The sequence below is a fragment of the Bufo bufo genome, chromosome 3, assembly GCF_905171765.1.
Source record: "Bufo bufo chromosome 3, aBufBuf1.1, whole genome shotgun sequence".
Lineage (NCBI taxonomy): Eukaryota > Metazoa > Chordata > Amphibia > Anura > Bufonidae > Bufo > Bufo bufo.
The window spans coordinates 105,259,037-105,279,250 of NC_053391.1; the positions used below are offsets into that span (position 1 = coordinate 105,259,037).

A 20,214-nucleotide genomic window follows, 5' to 3' on the forward strand; every position below is an offset into this window, starting at 1 on the left:
CGCATCCGCACTTGCTTGTGGATGTTTGCGATTTTCAAGCCGCCCCATTCACTTCTATTGGGCCTGTGCTGCGTGAAAAAACGCACAATATAGAGCATGCTGCGATTTTCACGCAACGCACAAGTGATGTGTGAAAATCACGCTCATGTGCACAGCCGGTCCAGTGCCGGTGCAATGCGTTCACCTCACGCATTGCACCCGCGCGGAAAACTCGCCCGTGTGAAAGAGGCCTTACAGTACTGCCCCATAGGATGGAATTTCTACTGCAGATTTTATGGGAGATTTGCAGCGGATTTCACCCTCTGCATTGCAAAGAATTAAATCCATGGTGGAAAACCGCAGCATAAATTGACATGCTGGAAATTTACAATACACTGAAGGCCAGTTTACACTGCAGATATTTTTTTTCCCAGTGTGCAGATAAGATTTCTTAAAATGTCAATCACTTTGCCGGTACTGCAAAATGCTGCGGATTTGTCGCACGCAAATCTATGGTGACAAATCCACAGCGTAAATGTCCAGTGTGGTTGTACTCTCAGGGCTCATGCACACGTATGTATTTTTTTTTTCCAGGTCTCTATGTGGAACCATTCACTTTCAATGGGGCTTGAAAAAAACAGAAATGACTCCATATGTCTGCATGTCCATTGTGGATAAGGTCAGACATTGTTACAATGGATCCGCAAAAAAACAGATGTATCATGGACGTCACACAGATGTCATCCGTTTATTTTTGCGGATCCATGTCTTGCAGACCGCAAAATACATATGGTCATGTGCATGAGCCCTTAAGGTGGCAATTTTAAGACGTATATAGCTCTTCTATTAACAGAAGTTCCCCAAATGATTACTTTTTAGTATTATCTAGAGTTAATTAATATCCATGGTGTGTTACAAAGAAAGCTGTGATTAAATGAATCATGGTGTTACTTATTCTCTTGTAGAATTCCTCTCACGTGTGCATGAACACTGCCATCGTCTACGTCTCTGCCATACCAAACAGGTAAGTGACTATAGCTGTCTATAATAAGAGGGTTCCTAGGGGACTTGGATGGGTTGTCTGAGAATAAAAATAAAAACCACATACATAGCAGCAGCAAACTCCACAGTACTGAGAGCCGGAAAAATGGAATCCACGGCATGGACAAGATTTGGTATATATTTTCTAAAAGGAGAAACTATAAAATGCACTACATTTCTTAAAGGCACGCTGTTTTGCCATAAAATACTAGCCTACATCTATAGTAGGAGGAGGAGAAATGCGTATAACGTGTTTAGCCATTGCTGAAATAGATTATGCTACATTTTCATAAGTAAGAAACAATTTGTGGCATTTTGTCATACTCATCTCCCCCATTATTATAATTTCAAGTGATAATTCAGGCAAAAAAGTGCCAATCTTGACCCCAAAGCTTTACTTACGTGGTTCCCACTGATCGGGCTCCTGCTGCCTTCCTATGTGCTCGGGTCCTGGGCAGTGGTGGGCATGACCCACCTAGGGACCTGTATAGGAAGTGACTCGATGCGCACAGATTTTACAGGTTGCAGGAGCAGCATACAAGACTTTAGGGCTGGGATGGGCACCTCCACTCTGACCACTCACCTTTTGTCAGGCATATCCATTTAACCACAGCCATTGTGCCAGTGGGTGACTTTATACTTTGGTTTAATGTAATTTTATACTTTAAAGGGTTTATCTAAGACTATTAAATGCCCCCCATATGCTCGGGCCCCTCACACTGAATATACTTACCTCAGTCCCTGCGTCGCTCCTGGTCCCCAAACTGCCGCTGCTGCTTCTCCCATGGCAGGCGGTGACAGTGACGATTCCCCCCTAGCATCGTGGTGACGCTAGGGAGACTCGTCACCGTCCCCGCCTTCCTTTTCATCCGCGCACGGGAAGAAGCATCAGCGGTGGTGTGGGGACCAGAAGTGGCACGGGGAGCCAGGTAAGTATATTCCCTGTGAGGGGCCCGGCATATGAGGGGCATTTAATAGTCTTGGATAACCCCTTTAACGCCTTTGGGCCTTATTTCACCTTAAGGACCAGGCCATTTTTTGCAAATCTGACCAGTGTCACTTTAAGTGGTGATAACTTTAAAACGCTTTGACTTATCCAGGCCATTCTGAGATTGTTTTTCCGTCACATATTGTACTTCATGACACTGGTAAAATGAAGTAAAAAAAAATCATTTTTATTTATAAAAAATACCAAATTTACCAAAAATTTGTAAAAAAAATTGCGAATTTCCAAGTTTCGATTTCTTTACTACTATAATGCATAGTAATACCTACAAAAATAGGTATTACTTTACATTCCCCATATGTCTACTTCATGTTTGGATCAATTTGGGAATGATATTTTATTTTTGGGGGATGTTACAAGGCTTAGAAGTTTAGAAGCAAATCTTGAAATGTTTCAGAAATTTTCAAAAACCCACTTTTTAGGGACCAGTTCAGGTCTGAAGTCACTTTGTGAGGCTTACATAATAGAAACCACCCAAAAATGACCCCATTCTATAAACTACACCCCTCAAGGTATTCAAAACTAATTTTACAAACTTTGTGAACCCTTTAGGTGTTCCACAAGAGTTAATGGCAAATGGTGATAAAATTTCCGAATTTAGATTTTTGGGCAAATTTTCCATTTTAATCCATTTTTTTTCCAGTAACAAAGCAAGGGTTAACAGCCAAACAAAATGCTATATTTATTGCCCCGATTCTGTAGTTTGCAGACACACCCCATATGTGGCCATAAACTACTGGCACACAGTAGGGCGTAGAGGGAAAGGTGCGCTGTATGGTTTTTGGAAGGCAGATTTTGCTGGACTGTTTTTTTTTTTGTTTTTTTTTTTACACCAAGTCCCATTTGAAGCCCCCCTGATTCACCCCTAGAGTAGAAACTCAATAAAAGTGACCCCATCTAAGAAACTACACCCCTCAAGGTATTCAAAACTGATTTTACAAACTTTGTTAACCCTTTAGGTGTTCCACAAGATTTAATGGGAATAAGAGATACAATTTCAAAATTTCACTTTTTTGGCAGATTTTCCATTTTAATAATTTTTTTTCCAGTTACAAAGCAAGGGTTAACAGCCAAACAAAACTCAATATTTATGGCTCTGATTCTGTAGTTTACAGAAACACCCCATATGTGGTCGTAAACCGCTGTATGGGCACACAAAGCAGGGTGCAGAAGGAAAGGAATGCCATACGGTTTTGGAAGGCAGATTTTGCACCCCTAGAGTAGAAACTCCAAAAAAGTGACCCCATTTTAGAAACTACGGGATAGGGTGGCAGTATTGTTAGTACTAGTTTATGGTACATATGATTTTTGGTTGCTCTATATTACACTTTTTGTGAGGCAAGGTAACAAGAAATAGCTGTTTTGGCACCGTTTTTATTTTTTGTTATTTACAACATTCATCTGACAGGTTAGATCATGTGATATTTTTATAGAACAGGTTGTCACGGATGCGGCAATACCTAATATGTATACAATTTTTTTATTTATGTAAGTTTTACACAATGATTTCATTTTTGAAACCAAAAAAAATCATGTTTTAGTGTCTCCATAGTCTGAGAGCCATAGTTTTTTCAGTTTTTGGGCAAATATCTTGGGTAGGGTATGATTTTTGCAGGATGAGATGACTGTTTGATTGGCACTATTTTGGGGTGCGTATGACTTTTTGATCGCTTGCTATTACACTTTTTGTGATGTAAGGTGACAAAAAATAGCTTTTTTCACACTTTTTTTTTTTTTTTTAACGGTATTCACCTGAGGGGTTAGGTCATGTGATATTTTTATAGAGCAGGTTATTACGGACGCAGCGATACCTAATATGTATACTTTTTTTTTTATTTATGTAAGTTTTACACAATTATTTCATTTTTGAAACAAAAACCGAAAAATCATGTTTTTGTGTCTCCATATTCTGAGAGCCATATTTTTTTCAGTTTTTGGGCGATTATCTTAGGTAGGGTCTCATTTTTTGCGGCATGAGGTGACTGATTGGTACTATTTTGGCGTACATACGACTTTTTTGATCACTTTTATTACCTTTTTTGGGAAGTAAGGTGGGCAAAATTTCAATTTCATCATAGTTTTTTATTTTTTATTTTTATGGCGTTCTCCATTCGGGTAAAGTAACATAACCGTTTTATAGATCAGGTCGTTACGGACGCGGTGATATCAAACGTGTAGGGAATTTTTTTTTTTTTATCAGTGATAAATGTGTTTTTTGATTTTATTTTTATTTACTTTTTTTTTTCACTTTTTTTTTACGCAGACCCACTTGGTTCTTGAAGATCCAGTGGGTCTGATGTCTGTATAATACAGTACAGTACACTATATAGTGTACTGTATTTTCACTTTACAAAGTCTGATTAGACTTCTGCCTTTAGCAGAAGTCTAATCAGCACCATGGACCGCCTCTGATCAGTACCATGGACAGCCGGACGCATGTGAAGTTGCCATGGTACCCATCACTCGCTGCCACAGCAGAGCAGTGGGTGATGGGGAGGGAGGGGGGGCCCCCTCCCTCTCCCATTGGGGGCTGAAAAGGCACAGCAGCCCCCGATGGGAGAGGGAGGGAGCTCCCTCCCTCTTAACCTTTTCCATACAGCGGTCCCTACGGACCGCGGCATGGAAGGGGTTAAACGCATGGCATCTGTGCCAGCACAGATGTCAGGCGTTTCGAGCAGAGTGTCAGCAATGTGCTGACACTCTGCAAACCGCTTGGCCATCCTGAGAGAGGGGGCGGGCGGATGATCGCATGCCTGCCCGCCCCCCCAAGCACCGCCCGTCCCGCCGCCCGCCCTCCCTGCCGCACTCAGATAACAAAGAGGGCAGCAGGGGGGGGGGGGGTTAAACATTAAAATAAAGCTTATTTGAAGTTTCTGATCCCCGCGGTCACAGACCGCGGGGATCAGAAACTTCCGAAACCGCAGCAAACCGCAGGTCTGAATTGACCTGCGGTTTGCTGCGATCGTCGACATGGGGGGGGTCACAGGACCCCCCGGCGCATCTAGCCAAGGTGCCTGCTCAATGATTTGAGCAGGCACCGGGTTCCGATCACCGCCCGCCGGGCGGCGGTGATCGGAACCATACATGACGTACCTGAAGAGGTTAATACAATGAACCTGTCTTTTTGTATCCTCTAACTGGAGTTTTACTGTGTGTGAGGTTGATTTTGAGGTGTATATTTACCCGTATGTGTACCCTTCATGCCCAATTTACATTTAGTTTTAGTTGTGCTATTTTTAGGGACTTGCTGAATAATTAATTATTTTTTTCTGCAGTGGAGCACACAGACCGATAATGGCCAAGTATGGAGAATATATCTTCTGCCCACCTCAGCAGTGGGTTCACAATCTCAAGGTAGGTTATTATAAAGCATATACGACATAGTCATTTGTATGAAGATATTACACACTAATATTGAACCAAATTTGTACACATTACTTTACTGGTATATCTTTGCCTAAGCCAGGTAATTGTAAACCATGTTGTTTTAGGTCCAAAACATTTTTCGGATGCAAAGCTCCAAGTCCCCTGAATAGAAATAAGGGAGAATTTACTAAGACTGGAGTTTTATAATCCTATTCTGCTATAAAAAAAAATAAAAAAAAAATAAGCCAAATTTATTGAGCGGTATATGCTTCTGAATACATTTGGTGCATTTTGGGGAGGTCCTTATTGTGGTTTCCATTTGTAATGGCAATCACAACGCAGAATAGAGTTGTTTCATCCTCTTCCGTAAAACCAAAGCCCAGAAAGTGGGAGATTTGTGATAGTTCCGGTACCAAGTCTTAATGTAAAGATTGTACTGTGGTGAAGGGAGAATTGGCCAGTTTTCTGGAAGATACAGTATTAGAATTTTGGTCAGAGAGGAAGTACAATCTGCCCTTTCATCCCAAGATTTAGCCACCACCGAAAAAACCCTGCTGTTTCTGTTAAGGGACATCAAAATTTGGATAGTGACTCTGATTCAGAAAACCCCAAATTGTCTGATTTAGATATGGGTGAAAAAATGTATGGTTCTTGTGACACAGAAAACGAATATAAAAGGTTTTTATTTAACTCGAGTGATATAGACAATCTAATCAAAGCAATCAGAGCTACTATCCAGATGGAAATTCCAAAGAAACTAAGTTCTGTGCAGGAGGAAATATTTGGAGGTCCGCAATAGAAATGAATGGGTCCGCAATTCCGTTCCGCAAAATGTGGAACGAAATTGCGGACGTGTGAATGGACCCTTATTAGCAGGTAAAACTGAAAATGATCAAATTTTAAAGCACAAAAGCACTTATACAGCAGGGTGTACTATACCATTAGGGAATAAAAAATGAAACGGCAGTTACACTTTAAAAACATTGGTGGCGCAGTGCGCCCCGCCCCAGTATTAAAAACATTGGTGGCAGTGGCCACAGTGTAGCGTCCTCCCCTCTTCATTGGTGGCAGTGGCAGCTTTCGGTCACCATGGCAGCCAGGACGCTGCTTAAGCCCTGGCTGCCATGATAAGCTCCCTGCTGCTCTGTGCACAGGGCAGCAGGGATAGTGTAAAGTCCTATTCACCCTAATAGATCTCTATTAGGGTGAATAGGACAAGGGTTCTAGCCCCTAAGGGGGCTAATAGTTATAAAAAAAAACAAAAAAAAAAAAACACCTAAATATTAAAGGGACACTGACAGGCCTTCTGAGCATAATTAGCTCTTTATATGCCCCCCTAGGTCTTATAATAAGTTCCCAATTCATATAAGTATTATCCCTGTGCGCATTATAAAACGTTAAAAATAATCTTTATAATCACCTCTCCTTTCTGTCCAAGGGGCGTTCTTTGTGGCGCATTTGTGCCCAGCCGCGTCCCAACTGCCGGGTCCTTAGACACGCCCATCTCATTAGTATTCACTTGGCGCAATGTGATCCTGGCGAGCGAGGGTGCCGGGCGCATGCGCATGATCTCCGAATGTCGGGGACTGAGAAATACCGCCCAGCAAAGTGAATACTAATGAGATGGGCGTGTCTAAGGACCCGGCAGTTGGGACGCGGCTGGGCACAAATGCGCCGCAAAGAACGCCCCTTGGGCAGAAAGGAGAGGTGATTATAAAGATTATTTTTAACGATTTATAATGCGCACAGGGATAATACTTATATGAATTGGGAACTTATTATAAGACCTAGGGGGGCATATAAAGAGCTAACTATGCTCAGAAGGCCTGTCAGTGTCCCTTTAAGTTTAAATTACCCTCTTTCCCAGTTTTAAATATATGCCTTCGCACCGCAAAAAAATAGAACTTGTTCTATTTTTTTGCGGTTCGGACAGATCACGGACCCATTCAAGCTGAATGGGTCTCAATCCGTCCCGGCCGACGCACAGTCATTGCCCGTGCATTGGGGACCGGAATTCGCGGTCCCCAATGCATGGAACGGATGCACAACGTTCGTGTGCATAAGGCCTAATACTCATTTACATGGGCCGAAAGAGCAGGCAATTATCAGGCAATCGTTCCTGATAATTACCTGCTTATCAGGGGAAGTGAGAGCTGCATTTACATGAAGCAATCATCTTATCTTTATGGAGATTAGCGATAGCTTGTCCCCATACAGGTTTCAGGGCAGCAGATCGCTGTTTACATAGGACAATCTGCTGCCCTGAAACTATAATCTTGGTGTCTGCATCTGCAGTGCTTTCACCCAATAAGAGTATTTGCTCATTCATCGGGTGATAGGCAGCACCTTTACAGAGGGCAGTTATCAGGAACTAGCGATTCTAGGAACATTCCTTCCTGATAATTACCATGTTTGTCGGCCCAAGTAAAGGGACCTTTATCCTGCAAACTTGATCCAGAAGGCAAAAATAGCCGCATGAGACAGATGCAACGAATGGCAAACAATAGGTTCTGTGATGAAAGCAGGTTCTGCCATGTTACTAATGATGGCTGGTTTAGAGATTACAGGAGGGTTGTATAGTGCTTACTACCATCATGCATGGTGTGGAGACACAGAACCAACAACAAGTGTCTAGATGTGGGGTGCCATTAGCTGCCATGGCTCTTCCTTTCTAGTATTCGTGGAGGGAACATTGACCAGCCTTTAAGACATCATAGGACCAATCCTGCTGCCTTTTTTGACTTAGGAGATGTGGTGTTCCGACATGATAGTGCCTTCCGCATTACACAACATGATCTTCAGGGTATCCAGCAGCCCATTGAAAATGTTTGGGACTGGATGGGCGACTGATCATGCACAGCAGTCAACAACCACCTTGGCTGAAATACAGGTCTAAGTTCAAAGAGCTTGTAATGACATACTACAGAAGGGTATCCAGCATCTGTATGACCATTACCATGCCAGAGGGGCAGCCTGTATAACAGCAAGGGGAGATGCCACCCAGTATTAATGTGACCCTACCGCAACATAAACCCTGCTCCACGTTGGTTGTGTGATCATTGACCAAGCACCACTATCAGCTTATACTTTGTCAATTTCAGCTCAAACACATTTTCCATGTTTTCTTTTATCATCGTCCGCTAGTGTAGTAAGTCCAGCAATTACCGATATTCAATATCCTATAGCGGAGTCGTCAAATCTCAAAACAAATTCCAGCAAAAAACAAAAGACCCTTAAAATCAATACACTTTATTATGCCTTGTTAAAAATCAATTCCCCAATATATAGTTCAAGTGATGATCAATAGTCCATCTTTCATAAAATATAACATAAACATAATCTATCAGAAAAATATAGACTCCAAATAATAATTAGTGATGATAAAGGTACGTATAAAGGTGTAGGGTGGGGAATTTCTTCCCAAAAATCCCCCTATGATGTAATTCAGCCCAGAGACGGCCTAAAGGTGGGGACTCTCTATCATCGTACCTAGGTTATCACACCCTAAATGGCCCTAAAGGGTCCTCATACCCCCATGGCCCTAACGAGTCCTCATACCCCAACGCGTTTCCCCCAGACACTGGGTTCCTCAGGGGGTCAGTATAATTGGTGGATCCCTACTCAAGTACAAACCTAAATGAAAAAGTAGTGTATATACAGTGAGGAACAGAAGTATTTGAACACCCTGCGATTTTGCAAGTTCTCCCACTTAGAAATCATGGAGGGGTCTGAAATTCACATTGTAGGTGCATTCCCACTCTGAGAGACAGAATTTAAAAAAAAATTTAAAAAATCAGGAAATCACATTGTATGATTTTTAAAGAATTTGTTTGTCTTGCACTGCTGAACATAAGTATTTGAACACCTGAGAAACGGCAAGAATTCGGTCTCTCAAAGACCTGTTACTGTGTCTTTAAAAAGTCCATCTCTATTCCACTTATTAATCTAACTTAGTAGCACCTGTCTGAGCTCTTTAAAGACCCCTCTTTTGGACCCCACAATCAGACACCAACTACTACCATGGGCAAGACCAAAGGGCTGTCAAAAGACACACTCTTTTAGTGACTTCACCCTCACCACCTCCTCTGGCAGACAGTTTCTCACTGTTCCTAAAGTAAAGAATTCCCCCTCTAGGTCTGTGTACAGAACAGAAACTATTGTAAATGACTTTGTTTATTTAGCTTTAGTCTTTGTACTGGTTATATGATATTGCATATTGTTTCTGTTATAAATGTCTGTGGTCGACTGTGACATCTCCCCTCTTGTATGTCTTCGTCTTTTTTTTACATTTACAATCTTCTATAGGGTACACTGATAAGAAAGTAATCTGTCCTATGTGCTAATTATGAGATTGCTAAAGGTCACTGAGCAGATAAATACTTTAACACAAGTATGGAAAATCTGACGTGAATTATAATATCCTTATATTTCCCACCATGCAACTGCGGGTGGAAAATCCTAAAGAGTTTACAGTAGTAGCCAAGTGGATGAGACTTTACCGATCTCATCTGCACCCTGCAGAGTTTTAAATCTGCAGCATGTCTATGCTTTCCAATGCATATGGTCAGATCTGTGAAATCTACAATAAATCCACTTGTAACTCATGCAGATTGTCGCACAGATTCATTACGAATTTTTATGCTTCAAAATACCCTTATCAGCCAAACTGATAAAAATGCGTGAAGGTAGTGACATATGATTTTGGGCCGTTCCTTGTATTTAGAGTAAGAGGTTTTTTTTTTTTTTTTTTTCTTCCTTTTAACTCAGTCAAAAAAGATAAAAAAAAAAAAAAAAGATTTTAAGAGAAATTGAGCAGTTATAGCAACCCTAGTGTTGTAGAACCAGCTAAGGCTACTTTCACATTAGCGTTTTCAATTCCGCTATTGAGTTCCGTCAAAGGATCTTAATAGTGGAAGAAGACACTTCAGTTTTGTCCCCATTCATTGTCAATGGGGACAAAACTGAACGAAACGGAATGCACCAAAATGCATTCCGTTCCATTTGGTTGCGCTCCCATCTCGGACAGAATAACGCTGCAAGCACCATTTTTCTGTCCGCGATGGGGATCCATCCCTATTGACTTACATTGTGTGTCAGGACGGATCCGTTTTCTCTGACACAATAGAAAACGGATCCGTCCCCCATTGACTTTCAATGGTGTTCATGACGGATCAGTCATGGATATAGAAGACTTAATACAACCGGATCCGTTCATGGCGGATGCATGCGGTTTTTGCAGATCCATGACAGATCCGCAAAAAACACGAGTGGGAAAGTAGCCTTAGGCACATAGTGCCCCTCTTCTTTCTATTCTAAAGTTGGGAGGTATGCTAAAGCACTGATGAAATGACACCTCAGGTGCTGCTGTTACTATGGTATCACAGTTGGCCATGACGGATGCAAGCGGTTGTATTATGGTAATGGTAACGTTTTTGCAGATCCATGACGCATTCGCAAAAAACGCTAATGTGAAAGTAGCCTAATCTGACTGGCATTCTGGAGATGACCTAATCAGTCATGAGATCACTGGACTAATGTGGAATGGGCACAGATTGAGTGCTGTGCATCTTAAGATAGGCTTTCTGGATTGGGGTTTCAGCCATCTCTTCTTAAAGATTATCCCTTTTATGACCGAGCCTAAAGAAAGGCCCGAAAGGCATAATTTTTGCAATGTCTTTTACGTGACACTTAGGACTTCTTATTAGCATGTTTTTATTTTATTTATTTTTGGTTTTTTTCCTTTTTGGTTTTTTTCCATTTAATTTGGGTTAAACCACTAATTCATATTAAAAAGTCCTTTTTTAATTATAGTTTTTTCTTTCTTAAATATTTGAACTGATACAAAAATGTATTATTGCAATGGGTTCCCTTTTTTGTGACTATCGTTTTGATATATAATATGTATAGGTTTGAGTGAACTGGGGGACTGTGCTGTTTCTGTTAATGACGGCATTTTAAATTTAATTTTTTTTTGTATTTTTACTTTCACTGTTTCCGCTGTAACTGGGACATCCACAGGAGCCCCAGTTATAGGGGAAAACAGCCCCCTGTGGGGGCATTACACACAATATTTTGACAGTAAGAGTGAAGTATTACCTTCAAACTTGAGTGGCCATTGCCAGGGGTGGCAAAGGTTACATCTGCATGTGGCAGCTGCAGCATCTAAAACTTTGCCTAACGCAAACCTTTTTAAAAAAATATAATAAAGGCATTGTTCTTCAGAAAAATAAAAATGAAACAAGTCATACTCTCTCTCGATGATCCCTGGCAACTCTCATTTCTATAATTCCTGGGGCCTTGCCGGTCTCTGCTTCCTGGTCCTGTCTAAACACACAGTAGATGCCAGCTCCAAACCCACTCTGAGCCCTTTCCTAAAAATTATTTGTCACCAATGACTCCTTTTAAAAACCTCAGAATTTAGCTGTCGTATGCGATGATGCCAGAATTGGAACCATTCATGTACAGTGTACAGATGTATCTATAGATGACTGAATGTCCTCTATGTATCTCCTATCTGTGTATTCCAGCGTGGCGGTGTGGCCTTCCTGTACCATCCATGTGTACACCCAAAACTGAAGGAAGCATTATCTTTACTGGCCAGACGTTCCATGGCAAAACACATAATCACACCCCTCCATACCCTCTCCAGAGACAGGGTAAGACTCTGAATTTGTACTACAAATCCTACATCGCTCTTCATAGGATTTACAAACTACTTAGGCTGGGTTCACACGGGTGTTGCGGGAAAATGCACAATTTTTCCCCGCGAGTGCAAAGCGTTTTAATGCGTTTTGCATGCGCGTGAGAAAATTCGGCATGTTTGGTACCCAATCCCGAACCCAGACTACTTCACAGAAGTTCGGGTTTGGGTTAGGTGTTGTGTAGATTTTATTATTTTCCCTTATAACATGGTTATAACGGAAAATAATAGCATTCTTAATACAGAATGCTCAGTAAAATAGGGATCAAGGGGTTAAAAAAAAAAAATTTAACTTACCTCATCCACTTGTTCACGCAGCCCGGCTTCTCTTCTGTCGTCTTCTTTAATGATCTGTGAGGAAAAGGACCTGTGGTGACATCACTGCGCTCATCACATGGTCCATCCAATGATCCATCACCATGGTGATGGATCATGTGATGGACCATGTGATGAGCGCAGTGACGTCACCACAGGTCCTTTTCCTCATAGATCATCAAAGAAGAAGACGGGCTGCGGGAACAAGTGGAGGAGGTGAGTTAAATTATTTTTTATTTTTTTAACCCCTCCATCCCTATTTTACTAAGCATTCTGTATTAAGAATGCTATTATTTTCCCTTATAACATGGGATGCTTGCGATTTTCACGCAGCCCCATTCACTTCTATGGAGCCTGTGTTGTGTGAAAAACGCACAATATAGAGCTTGCTGCGATTTTCACGCAACGCACAAGTGATGTGTGAAAATCACCGTTCATGTGCACAGCCCCATAGAAATGAATGGGTCCGGATTCAGTGCAGGTTCACCTCACGCATTGCACCCACGCGGAAATCTCGCCCGAACGGGGCCTTAGGGTGCACGAAGCACAACAGATGTATAGAGCTGCTTTTCATTCCCAGACATTTTTGTAACAAATCTGCCACATGTGAATATCCTCTTAACGTGGTTGTATAGAATAACTGTTCTATCAAGGATACTAGACCAATTGGTAATCATTAGCAGAAGCCATTTACTTTTTTATTGTTCTTGTTTTGATGTTTTAATTGTTGATCGCTGTCATGTTATCGACGTGTGCATTTCTGTTCTTGTGTGGAAATAAATGCTTTTGTAAACACTCTTTAAAGGGGTTCTCCGGGCTTTTAATATTGATGACCTATCCTCATGATAGGTCATCAATATCGGATCTCCGGGGTCCAACACCCGGCACCCCCCCATCCCCAGCTGTATGAAGGGGAGGGCGCATGCAGTGTGCAGTGCCGTCTTCCGTCTCTCTACCTGCTCTGCTTCTGCTTTGCCATATACGTAACCGCAGCAGGGAGACAGCACGTGCACACTGTGCGCACAGTCTCCTCATACAGCTGATTGCGGTGGGGGGGGAGGGGGTGTTGGGTGTCGGACCCCCGGCGATCTGATATTGATGACCTATCATGAGGATGTCATCAATATTAAAAGCCCGGAGAACCCCTAGGGAACCTGTCACCATGAAATGCAGTGTAATCTGCAGGCAGCATGTTATAGAGCAGGAGGAGCTGAGCAGATTGACATATAGTTTTGCAGAAAAATTTATACTTTTATATCTCTGCGCTTTTTATGTATAGGAGTCACCTGGGCGGTCCATTTCAGCGATTGACAGCTAGGGCCTAGTTCACACTTCAGTGATTTCCATCAGTGATTGTGAGCCCAAACCAGGTGTAGGTCGAAAACACAGAACTGGTGCAGATCTTTCTATCTTACTTTATCTCGGTGGAGGCTCCACTGCTGGTTTTGGCTCACAATCACTGATCAAATCCCTAGTGTGAACTAGGCCTAACTCTGCGTGACTAAGCATACAGGAAAGGCTGTCAGTCAGTAAGAAGGACCACCCACATGACTCCTAAGCATAAAAAAAGCTTTAAATGCATAAATTACAAGTTTTCCCTGAATCTTTTCCTGCAAAACGATATATTAATCTGCTCAGCTTCTTGTACTCCATTTCGTGGTCACAGGTTCCCTTTAAAGGGGCTGTCCAGCTTTGACATGTTTTGGGCAGCCCCCTTCCCCCGCCAGATCTGTGGACGGAATCCCCACTGCTCAGTTCCGGCTCTTTTGGTCCACCGTATTCTGATTTCTGCTTGTCAACTTCCAGAATTGAATTGTCAGAGCAGACAATGACTGGCAGCAGGGTTAACTCGCCCCCCAAGTGGCACATTACCCAGTGACTCATCAAACTTAATAGAATAAAATAGAAGTTCCAGCAGAAGTAGTTTATTAGTTGCAAAATCAGTGCTTTTATTGAATAGCGGGTACAATTTTAGTGACTTTTCAGTCCATAGTCCCTTTTCAAACTACTGCCGTATTCTAGATGGAGATTGCAGATAGAAATCGGTGCTGTGGTATGCTCTTAGAGAGCACGGCTTCTGATAGCTGAGGAAGAGCAAACCACGGCCTCCATTTCCATCTGCAAACTCCTATAATGCAGCAGTAGTCTGAAAAAGGTCAATAAAATTGTAGCTGCAATTCAATAAAAACGCTGATTTATCTGCAGGCACTTGCATTTTCTGTGGTCATTTCTTCAGTGTTACATTTATTTTTTGTTCCCTTTTTCTCAGCCCCTAGCATTGGCTGCTTGGTGCTCGACTCTGGAGATGTCTCACATAAATAGGACCGAAGTCATTGGGTGGTTAAGGGACAACGTGCACATTGAACACCAGACTAAAACAGGAGGAGAAGGTTCCTACCAGCATTTACTGATCCGACCGTCTGTGATGACACCTGGTGACTCCAGTAAGCACTTGAGGGTAAGAATTGGACGCATCAACTTTGCACAGCTTTTTCGGTCTGTCTGCATGTTCTTTCACTGATTGGGCAGTGGTGGCACATGCCTAGGATATGCCACCAATGACTACCCTGAGACGATCTCTTTAAGGCTCAGACCATGCTTAGAGTTGCAGTTTTGCCACAGGTTGCAAACCACTCCTCTACACAATACAGAATACACTGATACTTTCTTCAGACACTATTTGAGAAATGATGATTATTTTCAAGTACAAGCTTAGTTTTGTGTTTTTTTTAATTTTTTATTATTATTATTATTATTATTATTATTATTTTTTTTTTTTTACACAGTTACGATGCCAGAGATGTCTAGATCACAATGAGAAGATCTTGTGTGATTAGATATTTTAGGCATAGGCTGATGGTTTTGTTTTTAATGTCATGTGTTTTGACAGGAAATCGTGTGCACTTACAAAAATAATTACCCCTGTGGTGATACCTTTGCACAGTATGGAGATTTGTGTCCCTTCCTTCCTCAGTGGTATCAAACTCTTTGATAATCCAGAAAGGTCTTTGGACAAAGAAATAAGAAAAAACAAACAGCAGGTGGCACTATACAGATACATATATTTTATTTTTTTAACTCGTTTTATTAAAGAAAAAAAAAAGACAAGTGTGGCACACAAGATATCACAGTGACCCACGCAGGGGCCATTCAGAAATGCAGATACAATGCTTATTAGGGGCAAGATAACGTGCAACTGGAGTCGCATATGTATGATTTACATAATAGTTGTACAGGTGATGCATTTATAGAACATAACTATGCAGGCACATGACATACTCAAATGGTCATTTAACTGTAAGTAGTTTACGCAGGGCTACCCATTAAACCCCACCCCGTGTGTCAAAAGGACTCCTAAGGATCGCTGGCCGTCGAGTGCAGGCGCAAATCATGCATAGTAAGTGGAGATGAACACCAATCACCCCAGACCCTATCAAATTTTTGCGGGCATCCTCTATGTTTATAGACTATGTTCTCCATGGAAACCGCGCTGTTCACTAAAGAGAGCCATTGTCCCTTTGTGGGGGGAGTATCTCCCATCCATCGCAGGGCGATCGCCTTTCTGGCCATAAACAGTGTTCTTTCTAAGAAAATTCTGTGATAATGTGACCAAGACTCTTCATCCACTATGCCTAGGATGCACATCTTGGGGCACAGCTGCAATGTCGGAGGTACCAGGGCCTTGAGAATCTCCAATACCCAATATTGATGAATAGTTGGGCAGTCCCATATCATATGCCAAAAGTTGGCGCCCTCCGCACCGCATCTGTGACACCTAGAGTGATCAATCCTGCCCATCTTGTGAAGTCTAGTGGGAGTTAGATAGCTGTAGTGTAGAATAAAGAGCTGGATCATTCTGTTGTTAATAGAAGGGGAAACTCTAGTTGGAGCTATCAGAGCCTCTTCCCACTCCTCAGAAGTCAAGGAGGGTATAAGCATTTTCCACCTGTCCTCGACAGCCAATGGGGTTACCAGCATACGACGATCAAGCAAATGAGTGTAAAGAACTGATACTATCCCTCTAGGGCCTTGAGATCTCAGAATCCCAATGGTAGGGTACTTAGATATGCTTCTATTTCCACCTCGAAATTGAGCTTGAAGTGCATGACGCAGCTGAAGGTACCTATAAAAAAGGGTACTTGGCACCAAAAATTTGTCTTGGATTTGAGAGAATGTGAACAGCTGGCCTCCCTCATATATATCCCCCAATACTTGAATCCCGTATCTCCTCCACTCCGATACCATACAGATACATTTTATTGAATAAATCAGTGGCTATACAAAAATGTTAATTACATGCATTTACAAAAGTATTCGGATCTAGGTTCTGGTTTGAAAATTGTAGAATATTTTTCATGGACAACCCCTTTTAAATAGCAGAATATGGCAGAGTAATTAACCGCTTAAGTATTATATCCCCCTAAAACAGATCAAGTGACAAAATGGACCTCTGTCTAAGTCACTCACATGCAAACACTAACTGATTAAATGAGTCCAACTTATGGATCCAAGAAACTTCCCGCTACCGAAACGTGTCTCCAATCTGTCTACCGTCTAACACCATTCAACGCAAGTCAAAGACTTTAAGTCCCGCTTCAAAAATGTAGTAGTTTCATGGTGATGCTTCTCGTACCTGCTCACTACCACAAACCCCACATTCGCTGACTCACCTCGATTCTGGTCAGTATAGTATTTATTGGACAGCTCCAGTGCAGCTTTGTCAGATCTGATAGTCTGGTTTCAACGAACAGCTACAGCTTTCTTATTTATACAGTTCATAGGCACCTAGGCAGCTCATCCTTAGATCAGTCTGTCATCTGAAGGCCATACTAGTGCTTAAGAGCAGTGCCCTGGCATTTTAACACTGACAGGCCCACTTGCTGTGTGATGGATGTGAAATATGCTTGTCTGTGCCCCCAAGGGTTATCCAATATCATACAACAGTCACCGCATGTGCCGGGCCCCTCAGAGGGAATATACTTACTTGGCGCACCGCTCCTGGTCCCCGCACCGCCGCTGCTGCTTCTCCCTGTACACGGATAAAAACATCCAGTGTCGGACTGAGACGAGCCTCCCGAGCGTCACCCGCAATGCTAGGAAGGCTAGTCCCTGTCCCCGCCTGCCATTGGCTGCTCCCTGCCCGACACCGGATGTTTTCATCCGTGTACAGGGAGAAGCAGCAGTGGCGGTGCAGGGACCAGGAGTAGCGCAGGGAGCGGGGTAAGTATATTACCTCTGAGGGGCCCGGAACATGGGGGGAGGGGGCTGTTGTATGATATTGGATAACCCCTTTAAGACCCTGTAAAGTGCCCTCAGTATTATTAAGGCCCCCTATAATGCTCAGTGTAATAAGGCCCCTATAAAGTCCTCAGTAGTTATAATGCACCCCTGTAGTGCTTTCAGTGGTTATAATGCCCCCATGTATTACCCTAGTACTTGTAATGTTTCCTTGTAGTGCGCCCCAGTAATTATACAGCCCCCTTGTATTGCCCCATGCTTCAGCCTCTTCTGACCTGCAGCCTGAGTTGCCCTCATCCCATCACAGGCACTTCCTATGAAGTCATTGTGCCACCTGCGTCTTGGCACGATGATGTCATCACAACCGCTTGAGACCTGCTTGTGCCGCTAGACTCTGAGAGTGAATGACAGGGCGAGGAAACATAGGCATCAGTGCCCTGCTGCACTATTCAACTGTATTGCCATTATGAGGGAGACAATACAGCTGTTTCTGTGGCGGCCACTACTATTGGGGCCCTGGGCAAAACACCTAGCCCTAGGGCCCAAGATCTGGCCTAGCGATGCCCCAGGAGCAGGTGGTCCACTCTAGCACCGGCCCATCTGGCATTTGTCAGAAGTGCCAGATGGGCAGCCCAGCCTTAGGCCTCTTGCACACGGCCATGTGTCCCCGTGGCTCCGTATTGCGGCTCGCATACGGCGGGTCCGCTATACACGGGACACCGGCCGTGTGCATTCCGCATCACGGATGTGGACCCATTCACTTCAATGGGTCCGCAAATCCGGGGATGCGGTGCGGCAGCAGCGATCGTAACCGCACGGAAGCACTACGGAGTGCTTTCGTGGGGTTCCGTTCCGCAAAAAGATAGAACTCGTCCTATCTTTTTGCAGAACGGGCGGATCGCGGACCCCATTCAAGTGAATGGGGTCACGATCTGCATGCGGCTGGCCCACGGTTGGTGCTCGTGCATTGGGGACCGCAATTTGCGGTTCGCAGCACAGGCACGGCCAGCACACGTTCGTTTGCAAGAGGCCTTACTGAGCAGAGACAGGGGAAGGAGTCTTGGTAGTGGTTAAATCAGTTTTCTATATATTTTTAAATACATTTTGAGAGAAGAATCACCTCAGGTTTATAGGTTTGTCATATTTTTCCAGTTATCTACTGAAATGACCTTCTATGGAAGGATTTGGCAATTTCTGGATTAAAAAAACATGGAGAATCCCTTTAATATCTCAATTTCTTTGTGGAATACTTTTCAGGTACTAAATTATTTTGCCAGCAAAGGTTCCCAGTTAAGGAGGCAAGCTGTAAAGAAGAGGCGGAGAAGATCAGTGTTACGTGTTACCCCACTTGTCCAAGAAACAACAGTTTATAATGTATCTCGCAGTAGCGTCTCCACCCCAGCTGGATCACAAACTGGGAAACTCTACAATAATCAGAATTCTATCTCAAAAACATCTGTGTCTGCCAACATCCATTCTCTACCAGATCCTGTAACACCAGGGCCTCCTGTGTATTTACCTCAGGAAACCACTGCTGAAAGGTTAAAGGCTGACATCCAGAGTAGAGAATTAGGTGAACATGTCCTAGCTGAAAGGGCAGATCTACCAGCGAGCAATGAAGATCCCCCTCCCGAAAATATCACACCAGGCTTATCTGGACTAAATTTGGGCCATTCTATTCGAGAGAATGCCTCCGAGGAGTTAAGCCACCGTTCTGCAGGGACTCAACATGCGGACTTTCACGATTCAAAGCAGAGTAAGGTATCTGTAGATACTGTCCTCCTTCCTACACCTACTCCTCAAACACGAGGTAAGTCTACTGACAAGCAGTTATTGCCCTCTGAAAAGCCTGTGATTGACAGCAAAGGGCAGAAACCAGACTGCGAGTGTCAGCAGGATCCCCAATTGCAATTAACAGCAAAGGCCCAGAGGAGGTTGGGTGTCAATCGGCAGAAAAACTCTGAAGTGTTTGTCTCCACTCCACGCACTGAAGAAGCAAAGTGGGCAGTGGCATCTCTCAGCTTCCTCTTTGCATTGCTCACTTTTTCAGTCTTATACACACAAATTTATAAGAAATTCCGCAAAAGTCAAAGTCTGTACTGGACCTCGGGAAGCCATTTAGACGAGGAGTCTGTGGCGTGTAAGTATTACCGTGCGCTATTATTCTGTATATCTTACAAAACTGTGAAAATATATGGTGGACAATATTCATTCACTTTTTGCTGCCATGACAATTTTGACAAAAATAAAGTCAGAATTATAAAATAAAAATAAAAAATCATATTTTACTCCTAAACCTACCGTATATATTTTATTGTAAAAAAAAAATGCATAAAAATCTTTGTAGTTTTGTGGAAAAAAAGATTCAGTATAACTTGTATTTTATTCATTAACCCCTTAAGGCCTGGGCCTACTTTTGTTTTTGCATTTTAGATTTTTCCTTTCCATATTCCAATAGCCATAACTTTCTATTCACATAGCTATATCAGGGCTTATTTTTGAGGGAAAATAAGCATTTTTAAGGGCATCATTTAATTTACCATGTCTTGTATTGGAAAGCTGGAAAAAA

At 42.7% G+C, this 20,214-nt stretch overlaps 1 protein-coding gene across 2 annotated transcripts in view; it reads left to right on the forward strand.

Annotated features, from left to right (window-relative positions):
- TP53I13 (tumor protein p53 inducible protein 13) overlaps window positions 1-20,214 on the forward strand; it is a 37,315-nt gene that overhangs the window by 14,306 nt on the left and 2,795 nt on the right. For both annotated transcript variants that reach the window (XM_040423443.1, XM_040423444.1), the window contains 5 exons: window positions 945-1,003; window positions 5,302-5,380; window positions 11,920-12,048; window positions 14,677-14,865; window positions 18,903-19,785. In XM_040423443.1, coding sequence (XP_040279377.1) covers window positions 945-1,003; window positions 5,302-5,380; window positions 11,920-12,048; window positions 14,677-14,865; window positions 18,903-19,785 — 1,339 coding nt within the window. The remainder of the gene's footprint in view (window positions 1-944; window positions 1,004-5,301; window positions 5,381-11,919; window positions 12,049-14,676; window positions 14,866-18,902; window positions 19,786-20,214) is intronic.